Source organism: Phalacrocorax carbo, chromosome 1 (genome assembly GCF_963921805.1).
Source record: "Phalacrocorax carbo chromosome 1, bPhaCar2.1, whole genome shotgun sequence".
Lineage (NCBI taxonomy): Eukaryota > Metazoa > Chordata > Aves > Suliformes > Phalacrocoracidae > Phalacrocorax > Phalacrocorax carbo.
Window position 1 is genome coordinate 195,702,699 of NC_087513.1, and position 24,297 is coordinate 195,726,995.

General features: G+C 39.0%; 1 protein-coding gene across 3 annotated transcripts in view; it reads right to left on the minus strand.

Annotated features, from left to right (window-relative positions):
• Positions 1 to 6,463: 6,463 nt before the first annotated feature.
• Positions 6,464 to 24,297, minus strand: part of WASF3 (WASP family member 3) — a 76,824-nt gene continuing 58,990 nt past the window's right edge. For 2 of the 3 annotated variants that reach the window (XM_064441111.1, XM_064441110.1), the window contains 6 exons: positions 24,058 to 24,211; positions 22,006 to 22,123; positions 15,682 to 15,857; positions 10,533 to 10,796; positions 8,865 to 9,235; positions 6,464 to 8,141 (listed from right to left, as the gene is read on the minus strand). In XM_064441111.1, coding sequence (XP_064297181.1) covers positions 7,984 to 8,141; positions 8,865 to 9,235; positions 10,533 to 10,796; positions 15,682 to 15,857; positions 22,006 to 22,123; positions 24,058 to 24,211 — 1,241 coding nt within the window. In that variant the 3' untranslated portion in view covers positions 6,464 to 7,983. Of the gene's footprint in view, positions 8,142 to 8,864; positions 9,236 to 10,532; positions 10,797 to 11,640; positions 11,808 to 15,681; positions 15,858 to 22,005; positions 22,124 to 24,057; positions 24,212 to 24,297 lie in introns of all 3 variants that reach the window. The other variant, XM_064441113.1, reaches the window with a different exon arrangement.

A 24,297-nucleotide genomic window follows, 5' to 3' on the forward strand; every position in this document is an offset into this window, starting at 1 on the left:
CCTTGTATTTTAATCAAATACTAAATTGTAATTGCCAGCCAGCAGATTTTTTACTATCCAGTTAATCTATTTGGCTCATTTACTAGGATGAGCTCCAGAGAAGGCGCCTGTTTAGGCTGCTACACAGTGTAGGAGATGCGCTGCACCACACCGCTTTCAGAAACGCTCCCTCATTAGCAATGCATCTTCAGCAACTGCCAAGCCTTCACCAGACGTTCAAGCGCATCAAAGATGCGGGTGTTTGCCTCTCCCAAGCTGAGCAATATATAATGTTGAAGGATGACAACAGTAGTGGACAGAAGTGACTGAGTGTGGCAGGGAAAAGTAAACAGCCGTGAAAACAGAGCTGTTTGGCAGTCACGTGTAGATCACAGCCACTGTTTAGGCACAGTCCGTACCAGGATTTTAGTGTGGATCAGAAGGACCTTTGAAGCAAAATCTGCTTATTCCCACTTGCCATGCTTTAATTCCCGTCACGGAGCAGCGAATTAATTCAATTCCTCCCAGACACCGCTGAGCGCGACACCCGCTCCCACTGCAGCAGCAGGTGTTTAGTTCACGTGAAGCAGAACTCCTGAAACCTGGCTAGTGCTGACCGGCACCCACGGCTCCCTGGTCTACAGATTTGCTCCCTTTGAGGTCCACTTCCGAGTAACACAGACACAGTCTGGCCACCCAGTTGACCTCACAGCTGTTGAGGCTGCAGTGTCACCTATTTCCAGTAGACGACTTGTCATCCATAAATCTCAAGGCAATTCCAGTGGAAGGAAAGTAACACTACCAGGGACTCCCCTTGCGTTCGTGTCTCTAGTTTGGGCACCAAACGGAAGAAGTGAGGCATTAAGTCTGACAAGGTGAGAGTCCCCGTGCCACGTATCTCAAGACCTGGAACCTTCAAGTTCTACATTACTTTCTTTAACTTCTGTGCTAACAAATTAATGGTACCTCCGACACCCTCCGATCTGTCCTGCCCAGACCACTCACGTTCTCAGAGGGAAACTGTGCTCTCTCCATCCCACTACCTCTCCATTTCCATTCCACATATGATTCCTGAGCCAACAGATTTTTCTACATCCCTTCTCCAGCTCTGGGATCCCTGAGAGTGTTCAAACAGATTGGTGAGAATAAATGGTTGCTGCCCAAAACCCAGAGAGAAGCAATACCTGCAGCAGGCTGGTAATTACAGCAATTGTGCAAAGCTCACACCTGGAAACCCTAAAACAGAGCTGCGCTTTAGAAGTATGCTTCACTTGCATATTCCTTAAATATCCTACCACCCTGAATATTCATGCTTTGCTTTCTGAGCAGAAAACACTCCTAGTTCACTAGACTCCTTTAATAGTTCTTATATTCATGAATTTTAAAAAAGATCTATTTACTATTTAAATGTCAACTTAAGTCTATTTATCCTAATGAGGTACCCAGGCCAGCAGCACTGCCAGGGCCATTAGTACTCTCATGTCTCATCTGATCAGTGAAGGAAATAAAAGCTGAAGCAGGCAGATGGCTGAGTCCAAGAGAAAGGTCATTACATGCTGCAGCTGATTAGGTGAAGAGAATAAAATAGATAAGGTGATCTTTGTGGAGAAGGTTAAAACTTAGCCTCACCATTCAGAGGGTGTTTCTATATGGAGATAAAATAGAACAAATACGAAGAGAAGTGTCATCAATTATTCACCAAAACACCTTCTCCTGTTGTTTAGCACAGGAAAAGTCCTGGCCTTTCTCTTCTTCCCCATCTCTGTCCTAAAAATCTCTGTTTTCCTACCTCCCATTTAAGAGGCAGAAGAATGGTGCAGAGCTGTGGTGCTAACTGTCCCCATTTAAGTGAGGCATCCCGTACTTAAATGCTTTTTCTCTGGTAACACAGTAAGTAAGAAGCAACATTACTGCCATGTCTCTCATCTCAAATAATTCTAGTTGTTAGCAGCTGCCTCACAATTTGGTATATTTTAACTAGGTTTGAAAATCCCCAAAGTGAGGATTTATTATTTCTCTCGGCGAAATATGAAGTAAATCTATCATTCCATATAAATAATTCATATAAATTCTAGAAACATAGCAAGGAATATAGGTCAGGAGGGGCACCACAGGAGAGGGATGGAGCATCCATTACTTAAAGCATGTGGTAGACCTAAATTCAGTTTCCTAGACAGACTATGTCAACTTAAAGAATGAAGATGGCTCTTAAATAATTTATAAAACAAAAGGGTGACTTGACAGTCACTCGGGGTTTTGAAGGGAACACAGAGGATGAAGAAGAATGAGGTAACTAGGTTTTTTTCAGATAAGAATTTGTCTGATGGAAGTCAGCTGGGTACAAGGCAGCTATCTTGCCTTCTTGCCTTTTTTTTTTTTTTAAAGATTTGTGAAATGTCAAAACAGTGATTTTCAGCAATTATGGCAAATCAGTGACTGGTCACTGGGAAATCCAAGGGGCCAGCAGTATCCACCAGTTTAAGTAAACTCCAAATGCTCCTAGGAATCGCTGACATTTATAAATAATCAAGATCCAGGTGTATGTCACTATTTCAGTGTACACATTACAACACAGCACTGCACATATTACATACCTTAGTGTTCCCCTCTCAGTCAGATTAAATATTTTGATGAACCCATACAAGAGTTCTTCACAGCGATCCAAAAAGTTCCCTAACTGTTGTAAGCACAATTTCTTAACCTTCGTTAAAGGAAAACATTCCTTTAACTCAAGAGAGGAAGATGCAGAGGGACAGGCTGCAGGTGGAAATTGGCACTGGGCTACTGACTTCAGAAGAATAAAGACATTTTCACAACAGCTGGGGACTGCATCCAGCTTCTAAAGGGTGACATGCAACAGGCACAGGCCATTCAGCAAGTCAGAGAAAGGGATAAGGGACTAGAAAGTTAAACTTGCTAGAGAAACAGAGCATTAACAGCAGGATTACTCAGAAAACTGAGTAAGGAATGCATCAGCCTGATTTTCAAGAAAAACAGAGGGAACAGATGAATTCAGCCATATCCTTCAGTATAGTTGGTGGGACTCCTCTTTAAGGTTCCTCTCAAAGATAGATAGGACAGGCCGCCTGGTATTAACCGGGCATTAGGGTAACTTTGTCAGATTCTCAGCCCTTCCTTCAACCTACACTTCATTGGCACTGTGAGTGACTGCTGAACGGGCAGGCAGTTTTCATGTGGTATGACAGCGTGTTAGCAATTGAAAGTGCCGAGTGACTCAGAAAGGCAACACATCTAAGACAAGCTGCGGAGACATCTCAGAAATAGTTGCCCTCAGGTCTAATCTCCAAAGCACTCTGCATGTGACCCCTCACCAAGAGAAAAGTGCAGGCATACTCCCTGCTCTGGCTGATCAGATAAGAACTTCAATTTATGTTCAGCAGTAAGAATTAATCTCTAAAGAGACTACTATATTTAGCTAAGAATCTCTTAAGGGCTACTTATTTTCTTATACAGCTTAAAAAAAGCCCAGTCCGGCACAACCTCATGAGACTGCTTTCCACACACGGGAGCGCACACCTATGTCAACCACAGATGAAAACATATTTCTTCAGAGACACCTACTGATATTTGACAGCACACAAGAAACCACCCTTTTCCTCCTCCTATTTCTACAGAAAGCAAAATATAAATTCCTTCTCCCTGTTTTGTACTTTAATGACTTATTTTCCAGTGTTCCCATTCTTTGTATTAACCTCTAATGAAAGACAACGGTTGTTTGGAAACCTACAGACTTCTCAGAGTTCCCGCACTTCCTTTAAAATCCAAGGGAATAGGGAAGGCTCAGTGACAGGCTCAAGTCACTCCCGACTGTTCCGTGGCAGATGCCAGGGCCTGAGGGATTCTAGCAGGGTTCATAATTTATTTTCATTCCCATACAGCACGGAGCACACTGACAATGCTGAAGGACACAAATACAGAGCTGCCTCAAGATGCTGAAAAACCTTGGATGTCTGTGTGGGTGCACAGATGTACGGACATACTGGTATCAGGAACACCTCAAATTCAGACTCAGCACTGACAGCTCAGGCTGGCTGCCCCCGCACAGGGCAGGAAACTTTCCCCAAAGCAGACTACAGAAGGTTGGGTTTGTTTGGTTGGTTTTTCAGGAGGAAAAAGGGTAATGTCACCTTAAAAAAAAAAAAATCAAAGCCATCTTTGCATAAGCTGTTCTAATATTTATTTTACTCTGCTGCTAAGGAAATAGTACCTCAGCTCAAGATTGAATTCATGCAACTTCATGCTTTCAGCTAGATTCTAACGAAATTTTCATTACCGTCAGGTTTATACTCCATCCGGTTTACAGTGAGTGAGATTTTAAACTTTTTTAGAAGTTACACATTTGCTGTATCCTTAGGTGTGTTGTTTCAAGTGGAAGGGAACACCTTTTTACTATTTAAACTCTGCCTGGCACATGAGAGAGAACATACCTGAAAAAACACCACAATAATCGATTTCCCAGAATCGTTCCCCTTCCTCCCAACGCCATCAGCATACAGCAAACGAGCTCAGTTTTGAGCTTGTCCTGCACAGCATGTACCTCTCCCACAAGAAAAGATTTTTTTCCTCATGTAGTTCATTTTAATACAGAGAAATCTGAAATACCTAAAAATCCAACTGATGTCAGTTTAGTCACATGGAAATATCTTTTAACATTCAAAAGACAGCCAGAAAAGCTGTAGAGGCAGTATGCCGAGTGATCATCAGTCCAAACTCCAACCCCAAGTGATAAAGGAGCAGTTATAAATGCTCAGATTGCCTCTGAACCAAAATTGCAAGATCATACATACTCAGTTTTTATGTAGAATTGGTGTCTTTGTGCTAAATTACCTGAATTAAGTTTAAATCAAAGATGGAAAATTTCAGTGAAATAAGAACTGAGTGCCAGAGGGACTGGAATTTTCAGGTGAACAGATTAAAGATTAATTCACTTTCCCAGGGAACAACCAAGTCTAAGATGCATAAACAAGCCTGATCAATTTACATTTAGGCTGCTACAGTACACAGTTGGATTATCGTGTCATACTGGGAAGAACTACATAAACCAACTGTGTAATACAGTAGTGTAAATTAAGCAGGTATGTTTGTAGTAGGCAGTAATGGATTTGCACTTTACAATGTTGGGGTTGGTGTCATTAACCTACAAACTCTTATTAAAAAAAAGAGTGGGAAAGGGGGCTTGGTAACACAACTCTCACACTCTGCCCTGTTCTTTCTGAGAGCAAAGCTGTTTAATGCAATTCACTGAAAAAAAAATTAAAGCTACTGGTAAGGAAATAAATACCTGTTTACACCAGACAAGAGCTTCAACATGGAGCCTGAATCAAGGTGCAAAAGAACTCATAAGTATGCATATTAGGAAAAGCAGCAGTACCTTAAGAGAGTCTGGTTTTGTAGAGTCTAGCCTCCATCCCAGTAAAATCGTGGTTCCTGGGATCACAGGTAGCATTTGGAAGCCTTACATTTTCATTTCCAGTCTTTACTGGTAAGGGATAAAGATTAATAGCAAAATCTTACTAATTAATGAAAAAAGGCAGGCTCAAAAGTGAGATTTTATTCATATTCGTTACTTATTCACAACCCAAAGTATGATAAAACTGATAAAAATACCCTAGAATAATGTTAGTTTACATCACTAAATTCCATTCACATTTTATTAATAAAATATCAAAAGGAAAATTACAACATTGCAGGTTCAGAAAAACAGGTTGCCTACTGTGACTGAAAAATCTACACTATCTTAATTGGTCACAACTGATTGCTTGTTTAATGTTTATTATTTAAAAGTAACATAAATTAAAAAATTTCAGACACACCCAGCTTCTGTGCTCATAAAATATATCTTCTGTCATATCAAATTTCAGTACATCAGAAAGAATTTTCTGCTGAGATATTTCATTTCAGCACGTATTAAAGGAACACTGAGAGTACTCTCCCCACCTATACAGGGACACCACTCTGCGGTCCCAGGCATGCTTTCAGCCTGCCCATCCAAAGAATCATTTTGCAAGCCACCGTGCAAGCGCACTGCGATGATCAGAACAAACCACCCCTCAGACTGATGAAAACCACCATCAGGCTACAGCCTACATTCTGTCCTCTGCGCTGGACACACAGACCTCAGACTGCAGGACAAAATAAAGCAGACTTCAGCTCTGTATTTTAAGGCAAAGACAAAACCAGCTCCAGCTGAAACAGAGATGAGAACCTTCAGCTGCCGCCAATTAAATAGAGCTGTAGTTGCTCACCACAACACAGAGGTTGGTCATACTTTATGGGATAAATTTTAACACCAAGGCTGAGGCAGCATGTTACCCCTCTACCATAAAGACAGCCACCACAGACTGCAAAATCATACGCAGATTAAACAGCAATGACGTAGCCAACAGTTTGCATGCAAATATCGTGTTAGACTGTTACATTCTCAGGACTAAAACTGTTAATTGTGTAAACACAAGTTAGGTAATTATCTTCCATTTCTCTTTATTTTACATACTTTTTTTTTAAAGAACAGACAGGGCCTCACAAAACACAGAAGCTTTACCAAATGTTAGACCTGGAATTACATAGACTTCAGTTACAAAGATTAAAACTCTAATCTGGTAAGGAAAGAACTCTTCCCCTGCTATGAATACATTTTTTAAAAACCTCATTAGGCAAAGCAGCAGCCTGACTCAGTCCAGAAGAGATAAAAACACAAAAACAAAGAAACATCTTAATACTGTACTGCAAAAAAAAAAAGAGAGGAATTATTTTTAAAGAAAACAGACACAGCATGGCAGCCACTGTTCCTAGGGAAAAAGAAAACAAGTGCATATATATGGTGTAGTACCTAAACAGCCACTGAAACTGTTTTAACTGCCAATGGTTTTTATCAATGGATGTACTGGGAAAGAAATACAAAGTATTTTGAGTAAACGTGCTACAGCAAACAGAAAACAATCCGTCATGACTATACATGTACAAATCAACAACAACAAAACTTATTTACAAACATTTATACCTACAGGCATAAAGACCAAGTTTAATACTTGTGAAATGTATCTGATTGCTAGAGGTGGACTGACAGAAGTGCCAATCTTTAGTAATAACAGAGTAACATTTTCTACACTGCAATAACCATATGGCTTTGATCAGGTCTACCCTGAAGTCTTGGCATCTAGCTGATCTGTATCATAAAACTGAAAATCACTACAAACATTTTAACTTTCATTTGTAACATGGATGTGCACCCGCTACCTACCTGAGGCCCCCCAGCGCTCCACCCAACAAGCAGCCAGCAACCTAGGGCTCGTACCGTTACAAACTGCTCCAGCCTGCTCATAAAAAGTTAATTTTTGATCATGTGGATTCGTTCTTCAAAGCATACATTTCATCATCTGCTATATTTTTAAGATAAAAAGAAAGATTATCTAAAATCAATTCTGTACGCAAAAAAAACCCTAAGCCCAGAAGTGATTAAAAACAGACTAAGGTGGGCATAATTAGTAACTAATAAAAAAGCTAAAAGTCATATTTATGGAACGCAACACTTCACTCAGTCATATAGATAACTGCCTTCAAAGACTAACAACCAGACCAATTCACAAGTACCTAAGTTGCTTACATAATTAAAAGAATAAGATGTAAAGTCAAAAAAATATATTTTATCCCTTCAAGATCAGGAAAGTAAAATAAAATGCTGGTTCTGTAACAGTGCAACAACTGCAGCATATTTTGCACGCAGCACATGATTTGCTACATTTAGTGGCACTTAAGTATTATGCGGTAAATACTTAAAGTAAGACAAGTTTCTGATCTGCATAAGCATAACCACATCATTATTACCAGAGTTGCTAAGCTACAGCATTCTGAATAATAACAATTCAATTTTAGCACTTCGATCACTAGCCTTAATACATGTCAACGTCCTGCTTTACATCTTGCTAAGAAAGTAATCACTGAAGCCGAGTATTTCATGAACTTGCCACTGGGCTTGGACCAGGCTCAATCGGACCAATCATTCTCATCAAACTCTGAATCATCATCAGAATCACTGTATTCCACGGCAATACGTCTTGAAAGGATGGTTGCCACATCATTTCCAACCGGCTCTCGCTTTGCTTCTTGCTCACGTTGCTCCTGCACCTTTTTCAGCTGAATTCCTGTAGAGACAGTTACTCTCAGACAAAGTTTTCTGCACAAGAGATTTTAAATTTCATACTGTTATTTCTGAGTTTTTTGTAGTCTAACAATATATTCAGGAAGGAAAAAAAACCAAACGAAACCACTGAGTTAGAAAGCCTCCCCGAGCAAGGAAGAAAGACAAAAAAGGCAGGTTGGAGTCCATTCTCAGAGACAATATACTTCTGGACTTCTAGAACTGCCAACAATATATTAAAACTGAATATTCATTACTGTATAGGTCCTTTTGATCTGAAGATGAAAGTTTTCATAACTGTATTTGGAAATACCATTAGACCTACAGCTCCACATTGTAAGCAAAGTCAGGAACGGCCATTAGTCACTGGTTAAAAATCAGTGGGCTGAAGCCTGGTGGTGGGTAACTCAGTTCTGAACAGAACCAAACATCCATGTACATCTACTGGCTACTTTACACGATGAACAGAAGATCTGTTTTCATTTGATTATGTCCACAAAAATGCTACAACATATTTAACAAAACTGTACATCTTGGAACGTTAGGCTTCAGAAAAAGATCCAAAGTCAAGGCTGACAAATGTTACAAGAGATGTGTGGCACCTGTGGTTAACTAATCTCAGTGACATTCTGCCCAGCTGGGAACAGAAGGCATGAACTCAGATCACTAGAAAGCACAGTGCTTTCAAAGAAAAAAAAGAAATAGCTAGAACTCAGTGTCCACTTACCCATTCGAATGGCAGCAAGAAGATCGCTCCGTGCATCACTTATTGGCGGCTGCGCAGGTTCATGACGTTTTACCTCCGTAGCTGGAGGAGCATGCATTGGGGAGGAAGAGAGGGATGAACCTGTAGCAGGAGGGCCCGGAGGGGGAGGAGGTGGGCCAGGAGGAGGAGGAGCAGTGACAACAAGCCCACTAGAAGGAGGAGGATGAGTAGCTGCATATGTAGAGCCAGTCACTAGTCCAGGATGGGACGGTGGCGCAGGAAGCTGAAGGGGACTAACAAATGCAGTTTGTGCTGAAGGAATCATAGGGGGAGGAGGTGGGGGGGGAGGACCTGTAGGATTGTAGTAATCCACCATCTGAGCTGGAAGCATCCTATACAAAACAGAACAGAAACATTCAATGCATTGAAAGTTAGAACTTACAGAATCATCACCCCTTAAACTGCTCTCATAAAGCGTCAGCTAAACAAAAATCAAAAGGAATTTGAACTGGCGAGTTAAATATGCAAGTGATTATAAACATATGAACTGTCAAATATTCTTAATACACTGAGATTTAAGGCAGATGACGAAGTTAAAGGCTGTGTCCTTTCAGCACTCCACAAAGTGATATTTTTATCTCAACACTCCTGCCTAGTTAAGTATAAAGCTATATTTGCTATTAAACATCTACTCTGTGAGAATATTAAGTACAATGCCTGTGATGAAGGGACCAAGAAAACTGTAGTGTATCACTTCCATAGAAGGCCAAGTGTTAGAACAAATATTAAGAGATAATAAGACATCAGCACAAAGGACAATGGAGAGTATGAATGGAAAGATTTACCCAAAGGTAAATCACGCATCTCGTGTCCTCCTTTAGTCAAGTTTATAAATTTAAAGATTATTTAAATATTATTTAAATGGATATATTTTATTGATATTTTTAAAGAGTAGGAACAGGGAAGAGCTGATTTCTTTGTTAAAATTTCATGAAAAGAATTCTGAAGCAGAAAAAAAAAGGAATTTGTATAAGAGTTATAAAGTAGGTAAAGAACTAGATATAGAAGACAGAAATTGAAGGGAAGTCACTGATCAGAAAAACAGATGTTTCCTTGCTCTTGGAGAGGCAGTACTCTGGAGCAAGCCTTCTGTCAGAATCCACTCAGGCAAAATATCTACATAGGTGTTTGATAAATTAATATCTTGAATTATGGAGGGAACTTGATTCTGTATCTGAGGAGATCCCTTCCAATTCTGTCATAAGCTCATTTAAAAACTCATTTCAGGGATGCTGCAAAAACTACGTTATAAAGCTACGTTAATCACTTCCAGCAATACTTTTCCTGCATGTTTCCTGAAGTTTAAAATATTATTCAAATTATGCTGTAACTATTTTCCACTTAAAAGGAAAATTATCCCCTTTTTAATAGTATATTAGGAACGCTTAATATTTTACAAGCATGTTGATTTCACATTCAATACACAGTTCATTATTTCTGCTTTCACTGTTTCTTCACTTAAATCCAGTTCATACATAAAAATTATACCAATTTTTTTCTGTTCTCCCCAGAAAGGTAACTAATACATATAGGATCTTTTTGTGTGTACGCACTATATGTCATGGTGGCTATGAAAAACATCAATCCCTCTAGTTTTGTCAAGAATCACTGGAATAAATCAGTTTTTACCCATATTCTGCTGGTACCACAGGTGCTGAGCTATGTTGGCCATCTGAAGGCTGGGGTGGAGGTGGAGGTGGTTGCTGAGGTCTGTTTAAAGTAGCATGTCGTACGGTGGTGGAGGGTGGCCTGTATTCATGCTCATGGCTTTGGGATGCTGCCATGTACTGTGGACCATCTCCTGTTCCGTATGAAGGCATTGCTACCTGCTGATGGAGGGAATGATTCGGAGTAGCAGGATAAGAATAATCTGTAACATCAGATGCATGGGACCTAAAATTAAAGTAAATGGATGCAAAAGAAGAGATTGTGTGAGTGTAACAGGGTATTATCTAAACAGTTCACAAGAAAAGCTAAAAAGAATGCAATCAGAATTATTTTTCTTGCAACGGGACTCCCTGATTATCAAGCACCATTCCCTCGTAAGTCCACAGAAAGCACAAGAACAAATGCAACAAAGAAATCATGGATCAGCTTAACATGACTTGAAAATAAATTAGTCTGACAAGTCAGCAGAAAAGGACTGAAATTGAACATTTTCAATACTAGCTAGCTGCATGCAGAATGTCCTACTATGATGCAGACCAAAAAAAATTTAGAGCTTTCTCCAGATTTGAGAGTTCTTTAGTAGCCATAAGGAGGTATATTGGTTTTGTCAATGATTTTGACAGTCCATTGTTTGGAACGATAATACTTATCAGGCCTGCCTTAAGTTAACAATGGCAGCAGAAAAAGGAAAGCAATACTGCAAGCACTCACAATTATGAAGAATATATTTTACCAAAGCAGAGAAAACCAATTTCAAAAGTTAGAAAACATGTTTTATTTTGTTCGCACAATTAATCTTGCTGGAAAGGCTTAGAGAAACTGGGAAATGTAAATATTAGTTGAGCAGAGAGTTCATAAAGATACAAAGTCTAGGATGCTCTGTCAAATAAGCCCAAGAGAGGGAGCAAAAGGATCTCTTCATCCCATTACTGCCAATAGTTGTTTTAGTAATGAACAATCATGCAGCCTGGCTTTTAGTGAACACAGTAAACTGATGCACTTATCTGTAAGACTGGAAGCAAGGTAAGCAACAAAAAGCCAGGGCTTTGAGTAAAACAAAACGACAAACCCTTTGGGCATTTTGTCCTCTTTCATGCTTCCTGCCTGTTCCATTTTCTTTGCGTCACTCATGAACTCAATGCCCATTTTCCTTCTCTCCCACTCTTCTTTTCTTGTTCTTACTTTTCTCACATTAATTTGCTGGTTTCTGTTTGGATTCAGCTTGTGTTTCTCTCTCTAAAGTACAAGTATAACAAATACATTGTAAATTGCCGCAGTCTGGACACATGGATGTCAACGTTGTGCAATTGTAAATGCCTTACAATTAGCAAACGGGAAGAAACATGAGGGTTTTTTTTACTTTAGCATTAAAAAAGAATAACAATATAGCCAAACACACTTCTTTTGGACCTTATTTAAAGAACGCTGCTCATGCAGTAGCTGTCAGCATGAAAATAGCTCTGAAACCAGTGCTTATTTCTATATGTATGTTTTTTTAATAGCTTAGTTCATACAGCTAAGACTACCCCAAGATAAAAAATAGAAACCCTTCTTTCAACCTCACTACCACTGACAAAATTAACCCGTCATGCACATATAACAGATTTCAGGATTCAATCACTGATATTTGATTCACTGAAATTTAAAAGTTCTCCATACATTATAAAATTTGAAAGGCTTATATAAGTACAAGATATCTGTCATACCCCAACATTTATATCCAACATAATTATACATCCTACAATTTCTGCTTAAAAAAAAGCCCTACAGATCGCAATATTATGGATATCTGCAAAGAGTCAAATACATGTTGACATTGCTAGAATATAAAACTGAATCACTTCAATATGATTATTTACACTCGGGAATCCTGGAAGCAAGATGCCTTAAGGCTAGAAGACGACTCAAAATGTGTGAAATGCAGAACTCATGATGAAAAAATCCACACCTTGCACTTGAGAGCTGAACATCAATGTCATTTTACCAGATCAACCTATGGAAACCACAGTCTTAATGAAAGATTGCAGGCTGACAAACACGAGACAACATTTTGCATTATAAACTATAAAAAGAAATTGGTGGTTAAAAGATTTTAGACAGAGGGATCTGAATATATTATTGAAGCAGCAGTAGCAATTTCCTTTTTTTTTTTTTCCTGTTTCGATTACAAGAGGATTACACTTCACAAAGACTCAAACAAAAAGTTCTGAGCAGATATTTTTTTTTAATTAACCTCCACTGGCCAGCAGACTCAATGTGTCAGTCCCCACTTTTGCAGTGGTGGCTGCTTCCTCAGCCTAGCAATTCAACAATTTAAACACTAAATTGTTGCACGCATTTTCCAGTAGAATCTATTTATTTCTAACATTACTGCTAGTAATTAACCATGACAGGAAATAACAAGTAGGAAAATCCTCTAGTGAGACCAGCTTAGCGAAACAACTCAGACTACTGTGTACACTGGAAAAATATAACTCCCACTGAGCTCAAACAGAACCCCAGAATACGAATTCTGCTGTGCGTCTCTAAGCAGAAATTTCTGCTATTTTAAACAATAGCCACTTCCTCTGAGCTCAAGATCGGTGCATCCCCAGGAGGAAGAAGTCAAGCACAGGAGCCAGGAGACCTGCGCAGAAGACCAAAGAGCTTCTAGAGAAACTCAAACAGAATAAGGAGGTTCACAGTATGTGGAAAAAGGGACTGGCCACTTGAGAGGAATATAGGAATATTGTCAGGATATTCAGAGATGCAACCACGAAGGCCAAAGCCCACTTGGAACTAAATCTGGCAAGGGATGTCAACAAAGGATAACAAAAAGGGCTTCTTTAAATACATCAGCGGTAAAAGGAAGACTGGGGATACAGTGGGCCCACTGCTGAAAAAGGTAGGGGCCCTGGTAATGCAGGATGCAGAGAAGGTGGAGTTACTGAATGCCTTCTTTGCCTTGGTCTTTACTGCTAAGCCTGGCCCTCAGGCATCTCAGCCCCCAGAGAAGAGGTGACAGAAGAAATCTGGAGAAACTACTTCATCCCCTTTGTTGAGGATTGGGTCAGAGATCACCTATGCAAACTGGATCCTCACAAATCCATGGGCCCCAACGGGATGCACCCATGAGTGCTGAGGGAGCTAGCGGATGTTCTTGCTGAGCCACTCTCCATCATCTTTGAAAGGTCGTGGAGGACAGGGGAGGTGCCCGAGGACGGGAGGACAGCAAATGCCACTCCAGTCTTCAAAAAGGGCAATACTTTTGAAAGTATAGGCCAGTCTCACCTCTATCCCCGGAAAGGTGATGGAGCAGTTCACCCTAGAAGTCATCTCCAGGCATGTAGAGGACAAGAAGGTTATCAGTAGTAGTCAACATGGATTCACCAAGGGGAGATCATGCTTGACCAACCTGATAGCCTTCTACAACGGCATGACTGGCTGGGTCAACGAAGGGAGAGCAGTACATGTTGTCTAACTTGGCTTCAGTAAGGCATTCGACACTGTCTCCCAAAATATCCTCACAGACAAGCTAAGGAAGTGTGGGTTGGATGAGAGCACAGTGAGGTGGATACAGAACTGGCTGAACAGAAGAACTCAGAGAGTCGTGATCAATGGGGCAGAGTCTGGTTGGAGGCTCGTAACTAGTGGTGTTCCCCAGGGGCCTGTGCTGGGTCCAGTCCTGTTCAACAGATTCATCAATGACCTGGATGATGGGACAGAGTGTAACCTCAGCAAGTTTGCTGACAATACCAAGCTGGCAGGAGTGGCTGATACACCAGAAGGCTGTGCTGCCATCCAACAAGACCTGGACAGGCTGGAGAGCTGGGCCGAGGGGAACCTCATGAAATTCAACAAGAGCAAGTGCAAGGTCCTGCACCTGGGGAGGAACAACCCCATGCACCAGTACAGGCTGGGGGCTGAACTACTTACTGGAAAGCAGCTCTCTTGAGAAGGACCTGGGAGTGCTGGCGGACAGCAGGCTGACCCTGAGCCAGCAATGTGCCCTTGTGGCCAAGAAGGCCAACAATATTCTGGGCTGCATTAAAAGGAGTGTGGCCAGCAGGTCGAGAGAAGTTATCCTCCCCTTCTACTCTGTCCTAGTGAGATCACATCTGGAGTACTGTGTCCAGTTTTGGGCCCCCCAGTTTAAAAGGGATGTGGAACACCCTTGGGCAAGTCCAGTGGAGAGCTACCAAGATGATCAGGGGACTGGAGCATCTCCCTTATGAGGAAAGGCCTTATGTGGAGAGACCTTTGTTCAGCCTGAAGAAAAGACTGAGGGGGCATCTTATCAATACCTATAAATATCTGAAGGGTGGGTGTCAAGAGGATGGGGCTGGACTCTTTTCAGTGGTGCCCAACAACAGAACAAGGGACAACGGGCACAAGTTGGAACACAGGAAGTTCCACCTGAATATGAGAAAAAACCTTCTTTCCTGTGAGGGTGACAGAGCAGTGGAACAGGCTTCCCAGAGAGGTTGTGGAGTCTCCTTCCCTGGAGACATTCAAAACCTGCCTGGGAACAGTCTTGTGCTCCATGCTCTAGGTGTCCCTGCTCAAGCAGGGGGGTTGGACAAGATGATCTCCAGAGGTCCCTTCCAACCCCTACCATTCTGTGATAATGTTGCACCTGGTTTTGTAGCTTGCTTAGACAAATATAGCATCAATTAAGCTGAACTGTTCTCCCATTAAAGCATCCTTTTAGAGGCAAAAGTATACCTGAGTTGATTACAGAAAAATATTTATTAAGCTATCAGGAGCATAACATATGACAAACTAGGCACAAAGTAAGAGGTACTGACATTATTAGTAGAGACAGATTTAAATGCTTTTGCAGCTGTAAGTACTCAGGATGAAACAAAGTATACAGCAAACACTTATTTCACTACAGTGCATAACATTACAATCACAATATGCTTATCTGAAGCTGAGGAAGAAAAAATAATGATTAATTACAGAATTTGTTATATTATTTGTGCTTTAAAATAATTTGAGAAGAACTTGAAAACATGCATCGTATGTTTTGTCCAGTCTAACTATTCCCAGCCAGTAAAAATACCTAATTCTTCTCAGTATTTCTGAACATACAACTGTGGTATAACAAACAGCTTTGCTGTAAACAGACCTAGTATCTGGGGACAGTGATCCCTCGGAAGATGCTCCATGGTACACACTTTGAGACAACCTGTTGTCAGGTCTAAGCTCTTTGTCATATGCCATCATATTCCACTCCTGGCGTCTGTTCCTGGCTTTTCTAACCTTTTTCACCTCACGGGTGGTGCCATCTATACGCTTTTGCTCCTGATGTTCAAACAAAAGAAATAAAGCATGCAAAGAGAGAAAAAGGGAAAGGAAAAAAGCTGGTTAAAATGCAGTTAGAGCGCATGAAAATAAGACCAGATTACAGATGAAGCCAAGTCTTCATAAAATTCATCTGCACTGAAAATGAGAATATCTCCGTAAGCTATGAACCTCCTCAGTAGTAAGACTGCTGCTTTGCCCTCTATCTTTAGGACGCACATGCCAGTGATACCAACCTACTGGTTTTTTTCCCCAACACAGACAGAAATGTGACTGATTTTCAAAACTAGAAAGTTTAACTTCTGAAGTCATATGTCATTTATTTAGACTGTCCTGAAGCACTTGTAATTTCCTTCTGCAAATCAATCTTGTGAGAATATGTTAAATATGCTCAGGGTTATTTTGGTTATTCGTTAGGGTCACAATCACCTGAGGCCTTGGGGAATTATATAAAAATTGGAAACACTTTCCTATTTCACAGTCTACTTGAAATTGCTTTTGTTTTAACATCTTCTCCCTTCTTAGATCTGATTAACTACCAAAATTCCTCATAGTTTTTCCTCATCATCGTTTCCCATTATCCTATATAAAAATGAATGACACTAATTCCCTCTGCAACATGTCAGTAATATTTAGGCCAATAATACACTACCGCTTGGTAGCTTCATGACAGATCAGTCTGTTTAGTTTTTTTAATATTTCTGTATAATTTCAGGCCCAATCAATGTCAGTGTTTGTCTATGAGTAAGACCTCCTAATAGTGGGAGTCAATGCTTTCACACCCCTGAAACACTGTCCTCACCTACTTCTGACTACTCAGCATGAATATTAAAACCATATTGGTGCTTCAGTAGGGAAATAAGCAAGTTTGCACAAACAAAACTGAGAAGATCATTTATGTACTACTCCTTTTCTCAACACTTAAGAGCATTGATTTTTTTTAAAATCAGCTCTAGAGACCACATCTTACAATCATAATTAATAAATAGGTTAAATATGTTTTATCTATTAATAAGTTGGTATTAGGCTTTTGGCTGCTAGAAAAATAGTTTGTCAGGAAAGAATGATATTGGTATTCTGAGAATGTAGTCATATCCAATCACATTTAGAAAAAAGCTCGGTAAAATGCTGATATGCAAGCATTTTATTGTGGAATTTCTGCCTTCAAAGTAAGGGATAATAGCTCAAAAGCCAGCCTCACAAAAAAGAAAAAAGGTACATCACAGATGAACACAGGTAATTTACCTTTACTCAAACTGTCAAACAGCACAGAGTAAATAATTCTGAAATAATCTATTTGGCATTATACAACTAACAAAAACCTATCAAATGGCTTGCTTTGGATCTCTTGCTTGTTCACACATGTCCATATGAGGGACCTGCTGATCCACATCTGCTAACATTAAAAAGACTTTTCTCTGTCATTCTTAAGTTCAACATCCAAATATTCTGACAGGACTTGCTCATTCCTGGCCCCTGCAGTGAATAGGTTTTTGATCTGATTCATGCTCTTAGTTGTATGGTTTTGTTTTAGGTCCCATGAGGAGCTGGGAGATGGACTCGGTGATCCATATGGGTCCCTTCCAACTTGAGATATTCTATGATGCAATATTAAGTAAAAATCATCACCTTGGTTCTTAATTACTTCCTATAAAATCTTTTTCCTCTAACTTTAGAATCACACCCTTTTTTTAACCAGGTTTTGAAAAGCTTTACTTCCCCGTCTAATACCACTTCTTCACATCAGAATTTCCCAGTACAGGAACTAGAGGAGAAGGGAGACAGAGTCAGTCATGGTTTATTTTAAATATATAGAGTTTTGCTAATTGCCATGCTTGAATATATGCTGGTTAAAGGCTCTACAGCTGTCCTTTTCGTTCGATTGCTGCAAAAATTTGTTTTCATTTGTGACTTTAATCTTGGTTCATTTATTAAGATTGTTACTAAATCATGATAGATTTCAGAGGAAAGTACAAGCAGGCCTTTTGGTTAACAGAAAATATGCTTTAGTTTTTTATTCTCACAGAAGAGTAACTCCATTTTCTAAGGCTCACAACTACGTATTTCTTACAAGTTTCTACATAAAGTAAATATCTGCCTTTTGACCAATATACGATGGTCCTCAGAAGATAATTATTTTGATACAATTCCTACACAATCAGGAGTGCTTACATGACTGCTTACATAAAATCACCTATTTAAAAATTTTGTTTTAAAGAGATCATGATGTATTTATGAAAAAGGCAAATACATAAAAGGTAAAAAAAGGTCAAAAAACAATCACAAAGCTTAGCTTACTTTCACTGAAACAGATTTCATTTGGGTACATTGTTCCAGACCAGCATGTGTAAGCATGCTAATGAATATATATGTTGGAACCCTTTTAACTCATACAATACTAAACCCTACTGGTATTGATTTTTTGATTAAATGTTATATTAATACATCTCTAAAACATTTTACTTCTTCTAAAGCAGTGGAGCAGGCTAATTAACAGCAGTTGACAAAACCTCTAACTACATACCTCTAAGTAGTTTTAAGTTGTTCCAGTAATACTTTCATTGCCTCGATAAACAATGGTGACAGCTCTAGTTTTAGTATCTAGGGCAATGACAACAGAGTTCTGGGGGAGCTGAAGCCTTTCAAAATAACTACAGTTAGAAATATTTCTTAGGAAAGTTAAGCAATATTAAGAGGAGTTACTTCCTTTAACCGAGTGTAATAGAAGCTGCGGCAGACAGGTGTATGCTGTAGGTTAAGCCAGAAAACAGGTACATCATTCAACTGTTGGCAGGAAGTGATTTCAGCAAACACAACAAACATTAGAGCCCTCAAACAAGGTTAAGTTCATTTTAAGTTTGATATTTACATCAAGAGTTAGCAAATGATATTTCAAGCATCTTAAGAATTAGAGCTAGTAACAGAAAGTAGCTTCAGCAAGTATTGGCAATGCTTTCCAAAAACTGGAAGCATGAGCAGAGAGTATTTCCTGACTTCACAAGTGTACAAGACCCTATCAATCACTAATCACTAAGAATTATTTTTTAAATACAAGCCCCCAAATGTAAAGATTTCTACTTATTTAAGTAACTAATCATTCCTCAGAAAAAATGGGAACAATAAGAAGCAAAGTAGAACAACTTTCCTTTGGCTAACCAACAGCTAACAACTGGCCTACTGCCTATTGCCTACTGCAATCATTCAATTCAGAATATAACTGATGTATGCAAAAGTCAAAACTAACTTCATTTAACTCTTAGGCACTGATTGAGAGTTTGACAGTAAAAAAAAAAGAGACTACACCACAGATTTTAAACTAAGAATTAAAATTACAGTTGTCTTCGGAGAAAAAGTTCAGCTGAAGGAGCCAAATCAGAGGAAGCCTGTGTTAGATTTCTTCAGTTAAACTGAATATAGAAACAAGTATGATATTTGCAGGCAGGAAAATTAAACTCCTCACAAACTTTCTGCTGCAACAGCTCAAGCATTCAAGGCAAATTAATCAGAAGGAAAAATAATATTGGAAAACTAATTCTCTAGTGCAAGGAATACTCTCGGGCTTCACTGACCACCTGAAAAATTGAGGCTAAAACCCAGCTATATTTGGTCAGCTGAGCAGGACTGCTTTGGATGTCTAGTTTATGATTTGCTAAATAATACACATTTCAGCTGCATAGCTTCTCAACAACTTTCACATTTTGTGCTTCTGTGGAGTATAAACTGCATAAGGAATTATCTTTTAGTAGCTTCAAAATACAACTTCAGCCACAAAATTGTTAATAGATGCTCTGGATTCATTCCTGGTCACTGCTACCATAAGGACCAGACCAAAAGAAAATGAGAGTCTGTTAAGCATCCTGTGGAACAAATGGTGCCTGTGAGACATCCCACCTAAACCTTCCAGCTCTCTAAAGGTTCCAGATGATAAAAAGCTCATTTGCACACCAGCTTCTGGAAAGCTAAAAACCAGATTTCTTCCTGTCAGAAAGTGACACCTATCCATGCAGACTCAGACCTACACTTTCTTCTTAGTTGGTCTTGTTACATATTTCATCAAATTATATAACACTTCAGGTACAATTTATCAACGGGTATTTCTATGAAGTATGGCTATAACCGTACGTGATTGGAACTGAGCATATTTTATGCCTGGTTTGTGGACTGTAGTAAGACAATTAACATCTACAAAAAATATACCATGGATGGAAATAAGTGAGATGTGTTACCTAAAACACAGTCTATAAAGTGGTTTTGTGAAAATCTCTCTAAAGCTATCAAACACATTTTCTTATAATTTATTTTAAAAGCTTTTGTATTTTTTCCTTTTTTTCTCTCTTTAATATTAAATCAGAACAAAAAATTTAGCAGTTGATATTTTCTTTTTATCCCTCTCTCTAGTGAAAAGATTAGATTTGAAGGGAAAAAGGTGGGAGGAAATACGCAAAGGGTGCAATTATCCCTATATACTTTTTAATAACGAAATACTGAATGAAATATAAAAAACCCACAACTAAACTAGAGAATGAAAGCTTCTTTAATTGTTTCCAGTCTTTTCATCAGCTCTGTGCCTTACTATACTGAGAATACAGTGTGATTACAATCTTGCCTATACATTTGTATACAATTATCCAAATAACCAAGTGACTATTTTCCAATACTTTGCTTTTCAGTAACTTCTTCTGAAAATGTTTACTCAGCTTTTTCACCTATTTTTAATATTTCAATACCGAGATACCTTTCAGAACAGAAAACATTGACTCATACTCCTAACAGGAAGACCTGATTAATTTCTTCCAGAACTTTTGAAAACATGAATTCACAAAATGTTTTAGTTAAACCAAGTCTTCCTGTTTTGTTTAAAGATATTATAGTCAGAAAGTTTTGTCTAGCAACAGGAACAAGGAACTTCAGAATTTTATAAAAACAGAGCAGTAAAGCTTCCCAGTCATGCCCTACAATTTGATTTCTAAGCAGATACCATATTTATTAGCATATATAAACACATGCATTACACATGATGAATATGCACAGATATACATTCGGATGTTGTCATGGTCAGTTAGACATTATGTATATACACTGGTGTATAATACATATATATGCTGATACATTACGATACCTGCTTATATATACATATGTATAGGTATGCTAGAATTATGATACATATATGCATATGAACATACACACATGTATGTGTACTGAAAACCAAGCAGCTTCCTTCTATTTCCTCTGAGCAGTCTATGCATCTTGTTTAGATTCCTTTTATTTTAAATCCCTTATCTCTCACTGAGCCTGTCTAAAAGGGCACTTTTTGCCAGATAAGATAGGCAGGCATTGCTTCAACTTTCCTTCTTCACTTTCTTTTTTTTCAGAATTGTCTTAAAAAATCTTAAAGCCCTCAGATTTGATTAAAAAATTGACAAAGAAACTGCAGAAGTCGCAACTAATTTCTTCATTCAAAACTAAAATCCATTAAGAAAATCTTAATTGAATCAGAATACACTTCTTGGATGAAACAGCTGAAGATATTCCAGAAAGCCTGAAGACACTTTCCTATGAAAAAAACTTTTTATTCTTTGTTCCATCTAAGTTTAAAGCAAACACAAAATTACTCCTAAAATTAATCTTCTCTTGCTGCTGAACCACAGAATAATTTTGCTGTGCATTATCATCTTACAGACTTGTAACAGGTGTAGAAAAGTGAAGAGTTACTATCAAGGAATTAAAAAACCTGAAGTATTTACTTCTGAATAAGCTCATGTTTTGCTACAGGAGTTGACGTTGCTGGATAAAAGTAGTATGAAAAGAAAGGAAGCTGTAATTCAAACTCCTTTCCCCCTCCGCCCAAATCACAGTGTCTTTTTCTGAAGCACAACAGGGCTATTTTGCTGAGTACTAATAAACAGATACTGGCAACAGATTAAAGAAAGGATCTTAGATGACCACAGCAGTCCTAAAATTCAATTTGCCAACTTCTTAAAATAGACAGTATGAGCTACAAAAATTGAACCAACTGAATCTACAGCCATGTATAAAGAGAAGTAGTCTTTCCATGCACAAAAGCTAAGTATGACCTAGCAATTTTTATGCCTGAATACACATACACAAATTGTAATACATACATTTGCTATTATGTTTCTGGTTTTACCTTTTGTCTCCTCTTCTCTTTTCGCTTATCTTCAGTATCTTGTAACATTTTTTCTTTCCAAAGATCAAAAAAATAGGAAGGATCAGTATAGAATTTCAATCCATCTTTCTTATCATCCCTGGAAATACAGAAGAAGAAATGGTAAGAAAATATGAATTAGTATTTTTCAAATCAACAAAACTCACCTTTGACACTCATCCAAGCTTCATCATCTTTGCCTTATAGGATCACAGCATGCTAATGCCACTCTTTGTAGTTTCAGCTTACAATTGGCTTGATTCATGCCAAAAACTTCAGGGGAAAGGGGTGGAATCCACAGCCTTTTGGAAGGCATGCTCCCAGGCTATGCCTCAGCAGAGCTCAGCAGGAGCTGACTAGGCTCCTGCATCAGCTGGCTCACCAGAGTGAAATTCACTGGTGCTGCCAGACCACCAGTGCCAAGACAGGATGTGTAGGGAACAGAAGCATAAGAATGGAACTGCCTCAAAAGAACTGGAAAAGGAGTATTTGGCTCAATCCAGACAGGTCTTAAGATCTGAATTTAGGAACAACGTAGGTCTGAGGACCTTCACCCTTATGACAGGAAGCACGAGACAGCAGCTATTCTCAGTGGAACTCTTCCAACTAGGGGAAAGGCTAGGAAAGGGGTGACAACTGGAGGGCTGAATCCTACCAGAGACCGGGAGGTTGAGAGAGCGCTAATCTGGGCTTGACAGCTCCAATTGGCAGTAGGAGCCAAGGACACTGAAGACTAAGAAGCCACAGAAAAGGTATGCTATCAAATCCTAATTTAACCCCATGGCCTGGAAACAGGGAATCTTCTAATATCCTAAACTCCTGGAAAGCAACAGGTATAGGGGGAGTTACTAATTTCTACCAGGCAAGATCTAGAGCAATGGAGATCCAGCACACAAAAACCTTACAACCACTGGAGCAGCGTACAGAGAACAGATCTGGTATACTGCCTGGTCATACAACCATAAAACCCATATTTTATTTGTGGGTCCTCATTACAAATGTCTAACCTACAGAAGGGGGTACTGGGGCTACTCTTCCACCCCTCCAGCTTCAGTCAGACTACAACTGAAGTTCATTTAAGCTTTGTCCAAGGCAAATACAAATAATTTCAATTCAGCAGATGTAAAAAAACTTAGCAAGAAATATAATTCAAGTAAATTTCACTAACATGTCCCTAACAAAACAGGAATAACAATAAAGGTCACTGACACTGTCATCCAGATACGTTATTAGGACATAGCTGTGCAGAACAGCTGATCAATAACAACTCTTACTAACTGGACGCCTATAAACAAACACCACCATTGTCTAACAGCAGCAAAATCCAGGTCCTGTAAGTGTAACAATTTTACCTTCCAAGTAAAAGCTCTTAAAAACAAAATACATTGCAAATGCTTTGCTAAGTCATTCCTTAAATTTCAAATAATTTACTGCAGATTGAGTTCCACCATTACACAGACACCTTGCAATCTAGTACCTCTCAAAAGTTGAAGGACACAGTAATAACACGTTGTCCACAACCCTTCAGACATTCATGAACTACAATAAACTTAAAGGAAACAGTAAAAGAAAACAAGAAACAAAGTCCTGCTTGTTGCTTTTTTATTCACCAGTAAGTAACTAGGAAAAGAAAAGGTAAAGATGGTGTGTGCACAGGTGTGTATATTTTGGGGGGAAGAGGGAGAATAGGGGGACAGCTAAAGGAACAAATCCATCTTTCCTGATAAATAAACCAAAGAAAGCAGTTTGGTATGCTATTAATTTTCTTTTCACTTTTTACATAATCAGTGGCCCTTGCTCTCCGATCCTGTGCTGCCGTGTAACACTTATGCTGACATATGATGGCTTTTTTCTGGTACAACTTATGATTTTAAGTGTAGCAATAGCAATTTTGTTTCCACGAACAGCGAAGTCCCCAGAAAAACAAACCTCAAGAACGAATACAGCTTTTCCCTTCTGCTATAATTATTCTCTGCGTACAACTAGGAGATAAAGGACAAAGCACAAGAGCATAAACAATGAATATTTCCGTACCTATAAGGTGAAAGAATATTCAGAGGTGGAGGTTTGTCACTCTGATTATAAATATCAGCCACTGGGTTAGGAATGCTGTTCTTTGAAACTACCTGCTGATCTTGAATTGTTGAGCTCTTGAATGCTTTCTTCATGTTGATATCCTGTAATGATACTGTTAAAAACAAGAATACGTATGTCACAGGTCTGAAATTAACATAAGTGGATAAACAAAGTCCATTTTACACTAGCTATTTAAAA